Below are 14,786 nucleotides of genomic sequence, written 5' to 3'. Positions count from 1 at the left end.
CAACTGTGGTTTTCCCTTGCGGAACCGAACAGTCCACTAGGTCAGGATGCCCTAGCACACTCATGGCCAGACTCTCTCCTGTATGCGTTTCCGCCTCTTCCTCTCTTAATGGTGACTCTGCACAGAATCAGCCAGAGCAATCACAGGGTGTTGTTGGTCGCTCCGTTCTGGCCAGGAAGAATGTGGTTTCCGTTGATTCTCAAACATCTCAATGGGGATCCTTGGCCTCTGCCCCAGAGAATGGACCTGTTGTCCCAGTTGGAGGGGAGCATCTGGCACCCCCACCCGGAGCGTCTTCACCTGTACCTGTGGCCTCTGAAGGGCCGGACTCTCTGTTAGAGTCCTGTACAGAGGCGGTTGTACAAACTGTACTTGATGCTCGTGCTACGTCCACGAGGGCGCTTTACAGTAACAGGCGGAGACTGTTCAATAAATGGTGTAAGGATCACGATGTGGATCCTGTGCGCTGCTCTGTGCCAATATTACTTAGCTATTTACAAGAACTTCTTGATAAGGGACTTTCTGTATCAACCTTAAAAGTGTACGTGGCTGCGATAGCCACCCACCATGTTTTGGTGGATGGCCGATCAGTGGGCTCTCATACCCTGGTGTGTCGGTTTTTGAAGGGTGCCCTTCGTCGACGGCCTCCAAGATTACCACGCGTCCCCACGTGGGACCTTCCGTTAGTCCTGGAGGGTTTGTGTTCAACCCCTTTTGAGCCTTTGGATGGGGCTGACCTTAAGTGGGTCACAATGAAAACTGCGTTCCTCCTCGCAATTACTTCAGCGAAGCGAGTGAGTGAATTACATGCTTTATCGATTTCTCCGAACTGTTTAAAGTGGAATCCTGACTGTTCTGGGGTTACATTATGGCCCAATCCGAGTTTTCTACCGAAGAGACTTTCAGCCTTTCACATTAACCAGCCAGTTACCCTGGCTATGTTTAACGGTGTGAGTGAACCTGACGGACATTTGCAAAGTTTGCTATGTCCTGTTCGTATGCTGAAGCACTATATTAGCGTGACTGCAAGCACTCGTAAAACAGATGCTCTTTTTGTATGTTTTGGTGACAAAAATAAAGGCTGCACAGTCTCGAAGCAACGCTTGTCACATTGGGTTGTCGAAGCTATTCTTCAGGCCTATGAATCCAAAGGTCTTCAGCCTCCTAAAGTCACGTGCCATTCCACAAGGAAGATGGCAACTTCCTGGGCGGCACTGAGAGGTGTTCCTCTGAATGACATCTGTTCCGCAGCAACGTGGGCATCGTCTTGTACGTTTGCCCGCTTCTACAGAGTGAATGTGGCAGCTCCTCACCCGGTAGCTTCAGTAGTGCTGTCGGCTTCCTCTCACCGTGACTGATCCTCGGTATGTGTGGTGTCTTCGTGACATTGTTGGTATAAAGTCATCCAGGTGCTAAGCACCGCCCTCTGGCGGTCAGAAGGAATGAAATAGAACGAGAGTTACTTCTGTAACTAAGGTTCTATGAATTCCGGATGACCGCCAGAGCTGCCTGTCACTCAGACTCCCTGCGAGTACATTCCGAAAAGGAACTAGTGCTGGGTGAGCGGGGCTCTTATCGACCTCTGACGTCACCCAGGTCACGTCCAATGGCGTGACTTTGTTGGTATTTTATTCTCGACCTTTGTGCTGCGCACACGTAGATATCCAGGTGCTAAGCACCGCCCTCTGGCGGTCATCCGGAATTCATAGAACCTTAGTTACAGAAGTAACTCTCGATTCTGCTGCTGGTTAGATTGTGTTTTGTTGCTGGGCTGTTAGTGGGGGCGTTCCTGACGTCGCACCTGAATCCAATGCGGGCTCATCAATGCAGCATTTAAGCACGGGTGAGCTCAGAGAAGGCTGCCGAGATATTTGCTTTGCTGATCGCCATTTGACTTCTCGCACTATAGTCTCGCTACATTTGCTTGTTACGCCCCTGCATTGGGTTTTTTCTGTTAGTGTGCTGCACTCGTTTGTAACCTCTACCCTGTGCAGGTATTTGAGTTTTTATTTTGGCTTTTTGGCTCGCTGCCTGTCGTCTTAGTTAACCTTCGAGTTTGTAGTATTGAGCTCCGTCGACCTGCTGTCACGGACAGTTGCCACGTTTACATGGAGCCAAATATTCCAATTACAATCGGAATATTTGTTCAAACCGAATAAATGTGTTCCATATAAACACCTCATTCGGAATGAACAGGCCCAAACCGAATGGAATTTCATTCCGATTCACAGGGGCAGAATATTCCTTTTCCCAAACCGATTAGAAGTAAAATTACATCATGTAAACAGGGAAGCGGAATGGTATCTGGTTGCGTTCTTTCTGCACATGCTCCGTACTGACGTGGTGACGTCACTTTGTGACGTAAGTAATGTCACTTGCAACATGGCTTCCAAGCACAGCGCACCTAATTGGAGTCCGGCGGAAAGATTGTATTTAATTCAAACTTTAAAAGAACTGAATATAATTGCTCGCTTAGACGGGCGTAAAACGAGGAACAGTGAACTATTTAAAAAAGTTCACGAGAGGTTACACGAAGCCGGAATAGACCGGAGCGTTGACCAGATTAGAAACCGGTGGAAAACCGGCTACTACAAGGCAAAAGAGCAAAACAGCAGAAGCGGATACGACCCCACAAACACAACAAGTGGGTTAAAGTTAAAACAGCAGCACTCCGACGATCGATCTCCATGTTTTGCAACGTGACGCTTTGTTTTGATTAATCTGCGCATGTCAGACGGCAGTTGTCAAACGTCCTTTCGGAATAAAGGCAGTCACATGTAAACGCTGAATCGGAATAGATGAAGTGACATGTAAACAGCTGATCTGAAATTTCCATTCGGAATGATTTGAATCGGTATGAATAAAAGTCAGCATGTAAACGTGGCTACTGTTGTCAGTATACGTAACGCGTTACTGACAACAGTTACATGGAGCCAAATATTCCAATTACAATCGGAATATTTGTTCAAACCGAATAAATGTGTTCCATATAAACACCTCATTCGGAATGAACAGGCCCAAACCGAATGGAATTTCATTCCGATTCACAGGGGTGGAATATTCCTTTTCCCAAACTGATTAGAAGTAAAATTATATCATGTAAACAGGGAAGCGGAATGGTGTCTGGTTGCGTTCTTTCTGCACATGCTCCGTACTGACGTGGTGACAGTACGTTACTACGTAATGCGTTACTATAATCTGATTACTTTCTTCAGTAACGAGTAATCTAACGCGTTCATTTTTTCAAGCCAGTAATCCGATTAAAGTTAGTTTCCCTAGTGCCTGTGTGTTACTATTTTGTTTTTGCCTCGAAATGTATGTAGAATGAAGAATACTGTAGTCATGTACGAAGAGTATTTCTCATCGGGGGGGGGGGGGGGGGGTGTCACGTGTTTTACCATGCTGTTTGAGGCTGTCTGCCACGGCGGTCAACAACATAGCATTCTGACGAGGCAGCGAGGCTAACAGTGAAAGGCAGGTTATATGCCGCAAATGGATGCATTTGCTCACTGGAAATACAGCCATTACTTCACATTTCTGTCCAGTAAAGATGACAAAAATATCTCCGTGCGTTGCAAACTTTACGCTGGCTGAAAAAGACTGTCGGCCGCTAAAAACTCTACATCCAATTCAACAAGGAAGCAATTGGAATTACTGGACAACGCGACGAAACTTGAAAAAGCCTAGAGGTAACAAGACAGCACGCACTTTTAACCAGTCTTTATGCACATTTTATTGTCAGTGTTTGTAACCATAGGCGGAGTTTTACTTTTGTGGGGCTGGGGGCAAAGCATGTTGATGACTGAAACAAAAGTCAAAAGTTTGGACACACCTAAACATTTTTACGTTTTATATATTTTCCCTACTGTTGTAAATCCTCTCTGAATACATCAAAACTGTGAACGAACATGTTGAATGGCAAAAAAAGTGAAATAACTGAAAAATACATATATACAAAACTGTTCAAGCTCATGTGGCCGTAAGGTGGTTGGTGCCTGTCGTGGCGGCAATCCCCGAACCCGCTGGTGGACACCTGGGGTAAGGGATGCCGTCAAGCTGAAGAAGGAGGCCTATCGGGCCTTTTTGGCCTGTGGGACTCCGGAGGCAGCTGACAGGTACCGGCTGGCCAAGCGGACTGCGGCTTCAGCGGTCGCCGAGGCAAAAACTCGGACATGGGAGGAGTTCGGTGAGGCCATGGAAAACGACTTCCGGACAGCTTCGAGGAAATTCTGGTCCACCATCCGGCGTCTAAGGAGAGGAAAGCAGTGCACCATTAACACTGTGTATAGTGAAGATGGTGTACTGCTGACCTCGACTCGGGACGTCGTGAGTCGGTGGGGAGAATACTTCGAAGCCCTCCTCAAATCCACAGACACGCCTTCCTTTGAGGAAGCAGAGTCTGGGGACTCTGAGGTGGGCTCTTCAATCTCTGGGGTTGAAGTCACTGAGGTGGTTGGTAAGCTCCTCGGTGGCAGGGCCCTGGGGGTAGATGAGATCCGCCCGGAGTTCCTAAAGGCTCTGGATGTTGTAGGGCTGTCATGGCTGACACGCCTCTACAACATCGCGTGGACATCGGGGACAGTGCCTCTGGATTGGCAGACCGGGGTGGTGGTCCCCCTTTTTAAAAAGGGGGACCGGATAGTGTGTTCCAATTATAGAGGGATCACACTCCTCAGCCTCCCCGGTAAAGTCTATTCAGGGGTGCTGGAGAGGAGGGTCCGTCGGGAAGTCGAATCTCGGATTCAGGAGGAGCAGTGTGGTTTTCGTCCCGGCCGTGGAACAGTGGACCAGCTCTACACCCTCGGCAGGGTCCTCGAGGGTGCATGGGAGTTCGCTCAACCAGCCTACATGTGTTTTGTGGATTTGGAGAAGGCGTTTGACCGTGTGCCTAGGGGAGTCCTGTGGAGGGTGCTCCGGGAGTACGGGGTACCGAGCCCCTTGGTAAGGGCTGTTCGGTCCCTGTACGACCGGTGTCAGAGTCTGGTCCGCATTGCCGGCAGTAAGTCGAATTCGTTCCCAGTGAGGATTGGACTCCGCCAAGGCTGCCCTTTGTCACCGATTCTGTTCATAATTTTTATGGACAGAATTTCTAGGCGCAGCCGAAGCGTTGAGGGGGTCCGGTTTGGTGGCCTCAGCATCTCATCTCTGCTTTTCGCAGATGATGTGGTGCTGTTGGCTTCATCAAGCCGTGACCTCCAACTCTCACTGGGGCGGTTTGCAGCCGAGTGTGAAGCGGTTGGGATGAAGATCAGCACCTCCAAATCCGAGACCATGGTCCTCAGCCGGAAAAGGGTGGCATGCCCTCTCCGGGTCGGGGATGAGATCCTGCCCCAAGTGGAGGAGTTCAAGTATCTTGGGGTCTTGTTCACGAGTGAGGGTAGGAGGGAGCGGGAGATTGACAGGCGGATCGGTGCAGCGTCTGCAGTGATGCGGACTCTGCACCGGTCCGTTGTGGTGAAGAAGGAGCTGAGCCAAAAGGCGAAGCTCTCGATTTACCGGTCGATCTACGTTCCTACCCTCACCTATGGTCACGAGCTGTGGGTCGTGACCGAAAGAACAAGATCCCGGATACAAGCGGCCGAAATGAGTTTCCTCCGCAGGGTGTCCGGGCTCTCCCTTAGAGATCGGGTGAGAAGCTCGGTCATCCGGGAGGGGCTTGGTGTCGAGCCGCTACTCCTCCGCGTTGAGAGGAGCCAGTTGAGGTGGCTCGGGCATCTGGTTCGGATGCCTCCTGAACGCCTCCCTGGAGAGGTGTTCCGGGCATGTCCCACCGGCGGGAGGCCCCGGGGTCGACCCAGGACACGCTGGAGAGACTATGTCGCTCGGCTGGCCTGGGAACGTCTTGGAATTCCGCCGGAGGAGCTGGCTGAAGTGGCTGGGGAGACGGAATTTTGGGCTTCCCTGCTGAAGCTGCTGCCCCCGCGACCCCACCCCGGAATAAGCGGAAGATAATGGATGGATGGATGGATGGATGGATGGATGGATGGATGGATGGATGTTCAAGCTCAGTTCTTGTTGGTTGCGTTTGAAAGCTTAGGTTTACAGAAATTCTAAATACCAATCTTGCCTCCACAGGTGTAGTTTTGGCTTAGCAAAGCAAAAACTAGTGTCTTAGTGCTAGAAAAATCTGCTCAAAAAATTATTTTGACCCATTATGAAATACGCTGTAGGATTCTTGTTCATTTCAATAATTTTTGTTGTTTGTTTTATTGCTTCACAACTTTTATAGACAATATTTTAACAGCTAGGTCTTTATTTTAAAGGGATAGTTCAGAATTTTTGACATTAGGCTTTATCTTGGAGTTAGCGGGGGTTTATTTAGTCATTGGAGTTGATTTGGACAAATTCCGTGCAGTTTGTCAGTTATTTGTTAGTTTTAAGGCTCCGGGGTGGCTAAGCTAGCGCGAGTCAATGGTGGTTGATATCAACTCCATCGACTAATTAAACCCCCGCTAACTCAAAGATTAAGCCTTATGTGAAAAATTCAATTACATGCGATGACATTTTTTGTTGTCATTATTATGTTGAGGCAGCAAAAGGAGAAAAATTGGTAAAACGTAACTGATAAGTTACTTTTAAAGTAACTTAGTTACCTTGATAATAAAGTAATCAGTAAAGTAACTAGATTACTTTTTTTAGGCATAATCAGTAATCAGTAATTAAATTACTTTTTTAAGTAATCTGTGACAACACTGGTCACGGACTCCTTTTGTTATCTCTACGATCCCGCGATCGCGTGTTATTTTTTTGTTTGCAATCATTAAACCCTTGTACTTATCCCCTGCTTGTTGTCCGCTTCGAGGTCCAACCTTGTTTCCGCATTTGCGGATGCTAACAATTATAAGTAATAATAATTGACCACAGCATCCTGTCTCTCTATTAGCCTCCTTTTTTCGGGAGGGGGGGGGTCCCTTATTTCTATTTCTGAAAGGTGGCAACCCTACTTTGGAAACAGTTCCCAAATTACTGCAGCATTTCTTTCAGTAAAAGACAATAAAAGTAAAGTAGACGTAGTGAACTGACCAGAGATCGTTGCACCTGTCCAGCGCCCTTCCTCTGGATAGCAGTCCTGCTCTTGCAGGCTCAAACTCGTTGTGTTCGTTCACGTTTCGTCTTCACATGTTTTATCAGTTTCGAGGTATTGAAACTGGCTGATTTAACTCCACATCTCGAAACTTTCAGGCCGCAAATCTTGCACGCAGCCATTGATTTTAATCGACGGGATATCTATTTTGAAATATTTCCCGACCGCCGCCATGTCAGCCATGTCGCCATGTCGGCCATGTCATTGGTCAGAAGTGGCTATTGGACCGTTCTCATTGGTCTGGAGCAGGCCAATAGCGATAGCTGTTTGGTGTTCACGTGTCATCACACAACACAGAGACAAAGTGTAGTGAGCGCCAGGAGAAGAAAAAAAGGCTGCGGTCAAATGTTATAATAATGGACCGGTAAATGGTATCGGCGCTGTCTTTGTTGGTACTCGCCGATACCGATACCACCATTTTGGGCCGGATCGGCGCCCCCTGCCGATACTAGTATCGGTATCGGTGCATTTTTAAGTAAGACATGGCAAAATTATTCCATAATGGACAAAACTGTCTACTTCTTGCACTTTCCCGAACGATATTTTATGCCACCGGAGTTAGTCCATCTGCATGCTATAAAGCAATGCTGTATTGTGAGATGCTAACCCGGGTGACGTCACATTCGCATTCGTCCTAAACCCGAGACTGGTGCCGAAAGTCACTCGTTTTCATGGCACAGGATTCAAAAATTGAAAATACAAAACAATCACTTCCACACACATTAAAACGGTCCATTTTATTCAGGAGCATAAAACACCGCGTGAAATAATCATGCTTTTTGGTATCATACACACTTTACGTTTTAATTTGGCACTGATTGACCACGGGAAACTAGAGAAATGATCATTTTAGTTTCATCATAGGAAATATGTTTTCTCCACGAGAGGGCACTGATGCGCTTTTGACGAATGATGCATTTAAGTATTTTATTCTCTCGCTGGAATTCAAAGATTTTTTTTTTTTGTATTTCTTTGACTTAATGTGGGTATATAATATGTTAGAGTACAGTATAATAATAATAACGGTTCATATAGATAACTTTGTGCTGAGAAAAAAATACTATTGTTTGAAGAAAAAAAAAATCCACACACCGTAAACAGTTACTCACAGTTTACTCATTATTTGAGTATTCTTTTCACCAAATACTTTTTTACCTGTACTTATGTTTTTTGGAGGACTACTTTTACTTGAGTAACATTATTTTTAAGCAACTCTTACTTTTTGGCTAGTCTACTAACCTCTGTTGAAATTACTGCTGGACTAATAACCCTTATATAGGTAGTCCCTGGGTTACGATAGTCCCGTTTTTTTTTTTTGTTTTTTTTTTTAAATGTTGTCTTTTGTCTTGTGGTGTGTGCTTTTATTTTGGATTTAGATATGCTTTTTCCACCGCCATATATTTCCGAGGTATTGAATCGGGACTCTGTCGGCAGATCCTTAAAATCAGGTGGCTTGGACTTGCATGTACCAAACTGACTTTTTTGTACCTTTCTCGGTGCGCAACCGTTTGAAGGAGTCCGTCTTAGATAGACAAGGGTCAGAAATGATCTTGGAGCCCAGTCTAACCGTTAGGTTGATGGACTGGTAGCCCTGAGGCATCTTGCGGTCATACAGTAGCGTTAGTAGCTGGGCAAGAGTCATCTCAGGTGGTAAGGGTTGACCTGGAGAGAGGAACGGATCATTTAAGAATTGCGTGTATGAAAATCTTGCATGTGACGACGTCCTACCTGGAAGCAACTTGTGGTAAAGGTGGAAGACTGGCACACTGATGGTTTTGGCAGAGGAGTCAACACCCGACGAAGTCGTCAACTTGTCGCTCATAACTCGACCTCGTCTTGATGGAGGTCTGGGAGGAGTTGAGAGGGCTCGCTTGGACTGGGACTTCAAACCTAAGAGAAGAAAAATAGAACAATCTCTTCTTCGGGACACTGAAACAGCAAGATGTTTGAAATGGGATTAGGTACCTGAGGCCACAACCACACTGTAGTTGTCCTGGAAGCTGCCATCAGATTTCATCTTTTCCTTCTCCTCGTGATTCTTCTTCTCTTTGTCCTCCTTTTGCTCACTGATCAGCTTGGCAGTAATACTGGGTGTATCTAAATATGTGCCAGCAGAAACTGAATCACTAAACAGTTAAGATTTAAAAAATATTTTGGGGAATACCAAAACCCTATACCAAAAGTTTATCTCAATACTTTGTTATGTACCCTCAAATGTTTTCTGTAACTCTTCACAAGCTTTTCACACACTGTTGCTGGTATTTTGGCCCATTCCTCCATGCAGATCTCCTCTAGAGCAGGGATGTTTTGGGGCTGCCATTGGGCAACACAGACTTTTACCTCCCTTCAAAGATTTTCTATTGGGTTGAGATCTGGAGACTGGCTAGGCCACTCCAGGACCTTGAAATGCTTCTTATGAAGCCACTCCTCTGTTGCCCTGGCTGTGCGTTTTGGATCATTGTCATGCTGAAAGACCAACCCACTTCTCATCTTCAATGCACTTGCTGATGGAAGGAGATTTTCACTCAAAATCTCTCGATACATGGCCCCATACATTCTTCCCTTTACACAGATCAGTCGTCCTGGTCCCATTGCAGAAAACAGCCCCAAAGCATGAGGTTTCCACCCCCTTTCAACTTTCAACTCCCTCCTCACACCATGGCGTCTATGATAACAAGAACGGGGAGCAAAAATCCCAGAACCACACGGGGGGACCAAGTGAATGACCTACAGAGAGCTGGGACCACAGTAACAAAGGCTACTATCGGTAAGACAACGCGCCGCCAGGGATTTAAACCCTGCACTGCCAGACGTGTCACCCTGCTGAAGAAAGTACACGTCCAGGCCTGTTTGCGGTTCGCTAGAGAGCATTTGGATGATCCAGAAGAGGACTGTGAGAATGTGTTATGATCAGATGAAACCAAAATAGAACCTTTTGGTAGAAACACAGGTTCTCTTGTTTGGAGGAAAAAAAATACTGAATTGCACTATACCCACTGTGAAGCATGGGGGTGGAAACATCATGCTTTGGGGCTGTTTTTCTGCAAAGGGACCAGGACAACTGATCTGTGTAAAGGAAAGAATAAATGGGGCCATGTATCGAGAGATTTTGAGTGAAAATCTCCTTCCATCAGCAAGGGCACTGAAGATGAGACGTGGCTGGGTCTTTCAGCATGACAATGATCCCAAATACACAGCCAGGGCAACAAAGGAGTGGCTTCGTAAGAAGCATTTCAAGGTCCTGGAATGACCAAGCCAGTCTCCAGGTCTCAACCCCATAGAAAATCTGCGGAGTTGAAAGTCCGTGTTGCCCAACGACAGCCCCAAAACATCACTGCTCTAGAGGAGATCTGCTTGGAGGAATGGACAAAAATACCAGCAACAGTGTGTGAAAAGCTTGTGAAGAGTTACAGAAAACATTTGGCTTCCGTTATTGCCAATAAAGGGTACATAACAAAGTATTTAGATGAACTTTTTTTATTGACCAAATACTTATTTTCCACCATGATTTGCAAATAAATTATTTAAAAATCAAACCATGTGATTTTCTGTTTTTTTCCCCCACATTCTTTCTCTCATGGTTGAGGTTTAACCATGTTGACAATTACAGGCCTCTCTAATGTTTTCAAGTGGGAGAACTTGCACAATTAGTGGTTGACTAAATACTTATTTGCCCCACTGTACTTGCGGACACATGGATCATAACTTCATAATGTATTGACGGGTCATGCACTGAGAAATTAGCCGCTAATGTATTGGCATCATAGTTCGCAATATTTACTTAAAATAAATGCTAAATAAACGTTTGTTGTTGTTTTTTTTTTTTTTTTTGCTTTTAACCAAGAATCGAGACTGTTTTACATCTATATCTATAAAGAGTTCCAGGATTTAAGCATTTATTCACAAGAATTCTTACCGTAAAAGTTCTGTTTACATTAGGCAGCTAGCTACATTCACTAACAGACTAGCGTTGTACTTTGATATATTTACATAAACTACATGCTAGCTGACGTTTGTTTTTTTTTTTGCTTTTAACCAAAAATTGAGACTGTTTTACGTTCATATCTATAGAGAATTCAGGGATTGAAGCATTTATTCACAAGGATTTTCAACGCAAAAAGCTCTTTGCCTGTAATTCCACTCGGTCAGCTTTGGCGGCCTCTCCAACAATGCAGGCCCCTTTTTTATCGGCCCTGTGCCCCGTCAATACATTATGAAGTCTATGCATGGACAAAGAAATTGATGGTAGGTAACATTTATCTTACTGTGGCCAATCAGCATATTCATGTTTCATCATGTGACACATGCACTTTCTGAGTATATAAATGGGAAGAATGTTGAGCATTTTAAGCGAGTTTTACAACACACAAACTACAGTGGGGAGAACAAGTATTTGATACACTGCCAATGGGAAAACCCATTGGCAGTGTATCAAATACTTGTTCTCCCCACTGTATGTGTATTTCAGATTACCAGGAAATGATGGGAATGAAACAAACAGGTTGATACATACCAGACACCCGGTCCAGGACTTCAGCCAGAGTGGTAGAGATTGGTAAGTGGAGGGTGCGATACTTGTGGCCTGCTCCGTACATGGGATGTTGGATCATGTGACTGGTGGCATTGATGCGTCCTTTGTATAACTGTCAAATCACAGTAGGCATAAGTTATTACATCTTTTATCTTGGAAATATGAATATGACCATTTAATGTTTCTTTATGCTTGAGAAAGATACTTCAGCAAACCTTAAAATTATTGATCAAACGAGTGCAGAATCTCATAACACAAACGCTTTTGTCACAGAAAATAAACATAATACACCACATCCTACCAGAGATAAAGTAGCCAGTATTGCATAGTGCATACCATTCAACCTTACTCATGAGGTCAGACATTAACATGACAGGGGAGTGTAGTGACTGGCCAAAAGTAATTTTAGGTTCACGTTCATTAAAATGGAAAAATTTGGGTCAGTTTGGAGGGAATGTGAACATTTTAACAGGGGAAGGTCATCCGTTGATCATTGTGGCTAAGACAACTCGTCACATTCTAAAAACTCATATAAGAATGTGGTTCTTCACGTCTTAAACCCTTAAGTGGGCAATCATAATACTAAGAAATTGAGTGAAAAAAACAATGACTTGAGTGTTACTGGGAGGCATAACCAAAGTGTATCTGTTTTTATCCACTTAATTATAGGGCTGCAGCTATCAAATATTTTAGTAATCGAGTATTCAAATGAAAATTATTCTATTAATCGAGTACCGTATTTTTCTGACTATGAGTCGCAGTTTTAATCATAGTTTGGCTGGGGGTGTGACTTATACTCAGGAGTGACTTATGTGTGAAATTATTAACACATTATTATATCATTTCACGTGTTATTTTGGTGTTTTGGAGTGACACTGAATGTTTGGTAAACTTGTTAGCATGTTCTTTATCCTATAGTTATCTGAATAACTCTTAATAGCTATGGCCACATCACATTCTGCCTTTGGCAATGTGTGTTCAATTGTATTATTGACTTTTTTATATTGAAATGCATGCTTTTAGTTTTTGGCACTTTCATGCCCAAGTGGGGGCGTGAAAGTGCCACAAACTAAAAAAAAGCAAACTAAAAGCATCTGAGCGAGTGGGCGAGAGAGAAACACGGCTGCGAACCTACGGTCATTGTTTATTCTTATAAAATATCTCTATAGAGGCAGCACCTGTGTGTATCATCTTTTCTGTTGTTGTTGTGTGTTTTCCACCTGTGATCGGACACTTAAAGCCAGTTGTGTCGTTGTTTGAACGATGTGCTAATGCTAGCGAACGCATGCTAACCGTTTGTGTCATTGCTGTGATAGCACCTAATTATCATTTATTTACGTTGATGCGAACCTGACTGGTATCGAGGACGAAATGGATTTGTATTACCGGTATTTCTATTTTTAGTTTCACTCTTCAAATGATGGTGTCATAACGACGGCCAAAATAAAGTCAGCAAATTATATGGACGTCCAGCATCGTCATTTGGGAGTGTAGCTCGCTGTATAGCCAGGACCGATCCTGTAACATCCTGGTGAGGACAGTACAGTAGCATTTCATTGTTCATGCATCATGTAACATTATTATTATTATACTTTACACTTATTCGGCATGTATTGTATTTTTATTTTAACTTGCCTTTCAAGATGACATATCTGTTCTATGCGTTTGATTTTATCAAGTAAATTTCCCCCAAAAATGTGACTTATGCTCCGATGAGACTTCTGTATGTTTTTTTCCTCTTTGTTGGGCATTTTATGGCTGGTGCGACTTATACCCAGGTGCGACTTATAGTCCCAAAATATGGAAATCAGATAAAACATTTTTTTAGGTAAAGAGCAATTATAAATATACATGAGAAAACAAGACATTTCACCTAATATTGAACCATTTTCAGACAAAGAATGTCTTTATTTTCGATGATACATTGTTGAAAATATTGCATCTCAGATGTGACTAGAAAAACAAATCACTGCTTTCACTCAAAAAACTTTAACATCCTTTAAAAAAAAAAAAAAAAAAAAAAAAAAAAAAAAATCTTATTTCTTACCTAAAAATGTCATTACGCTTGATAACACACATCACTTAAAAGTTAGGCTTTTTTCCCACGTGTTTCAATTGAATTTCTATTTGTGTCAAGCAATTTTTAAGTTCTAGTTAAGTTTTAAGTTAGTCTAAACCATAGGTCCTGATAGGATTTTGACTTTTTGCAGTGTTCAAAATAAATGTATGATACCTGCTGTATTGGAGCACATTAGGCACCAGTGCTACTTGGTGTTTTATCCAGCAATGACTACTGAGGTCAAATTGACAGTTAGCTTTATTATGCTTTTAATTTACAACCTCATCACTCTACAGCACTGTGATGTTACAGATTAAATAAAGCCTGTATAAAAAATTTGTTAGCCACGCATCGACAGTAGTCAAACCAGGGCCTCTGCAGGGCCAACGTTACGTTACCAAGGTAAAGCAACGTTAATCTTATTTATTAGTGCTGCGAAGTCTACTGTTTTAAGATGGCGGCTGTTAACTAGCGCAGACTAGTCTGTCATTTCGCATCTAGTTCCATATACATGTGATATCTATGAGATGCATTAGACGCTACCACCTTAGCACCATGTGGGCGTAGTTTATAGCAATGATGGCATAGTATGTAGCGTCTGTCGGCTGCAGTCAGATATTATTGCTTCCTCCTCTACGCACGTGACGTCAGCGTGTTGTCCCGCACTCAGCCTTTAAAAGTAGTCTGGAAAAAACGTGATGCTTGAAGATGGCAAAATTACGATTCCACAAGGCAAATAAAATACTCGGATCAATTTTCAAACACAAGTTACTCGAGTATCTGTTTCAGCCCTTCTTTAATACCATTACCTCCACCAGTGGAAAAAAACGATTGAAGGCTCTGTTTTTCCTTACGTTTGTATTCAAGATAACTCAAGAACGAAAAAAGGGATTACTATTAAACTAGCAAGATATGTCTGTAATATGAAACGGAAGAGGTGATTACATTTTTGGGGGAATGAGTTCCAAAGTCACAGAGAACTGTAGAGGAATTTCGCGATAAATAGGCTAATTCCTAATCAATTTGCAGGGTAAGTGATATTATGTGAGAAATGGTCAACGGTAAGAAATATGGAGATTCTTTGAACTAGGCCTTGAATGATATTGTGAACA

The 14,786-nt window shown here is 43.7% G+C and overlaps 1 protein-coding gene across 5 annotated transcripts in view; it reads right to left on the bottom strand.

The window, feature by feature from the left end:
- birc6 (baculoviral IAP repeat containing 6) overlaps positions 1–14,786 on the bottom strand; it is a 188,121-nt gene that overhangs the window by 99,029 nt on the left and 74,306 nt on the right. For all 5 annotated transcript variants that reach the window (XM_057848347.1, XM_057848350.1, XM_057848349.1 and 2 more), the window contains exons 56-59: positions 11,598–11,727; positions 9,050–9,181; positions 8,813–8,974; positions 8,573–8,746 (exon numbers count right to left, since the gene is read on the bottom strand). In XM_057848347.1, the coding sequence (XP_057704330.1) occupies positions 8,573–8,746; positions 8,813–8,974; positions 9,050–9,181; positions 11,598–11,727 (598 nt within the window). The remainder of the gene's footprint in view (positions 1–8,572; positions 8,747–8,812; positions 8,975–9,049; positions 9,182–11,597; positions 11,728–14,786) is intronic.

This window comes from Corythoichthys intestinalis, chromosome 10, assembly GCF_030265065.1.
Source record: "Corythoichthys intestinalis isolate RoL2023-P3 chromosome 10, ASM3026506v1, whole genome shotgun sequence".
Taxonomy (NCBI): Eukaryota; Metazoa; Chordata; class Actinopteri; order Syngnathiformes; family Syngnathidae; genus Corythoichthys; species Corythoichthys intestinalis.
This window is presented reverse-complemented; position numbering and strand designations above follow the sequence as displayed.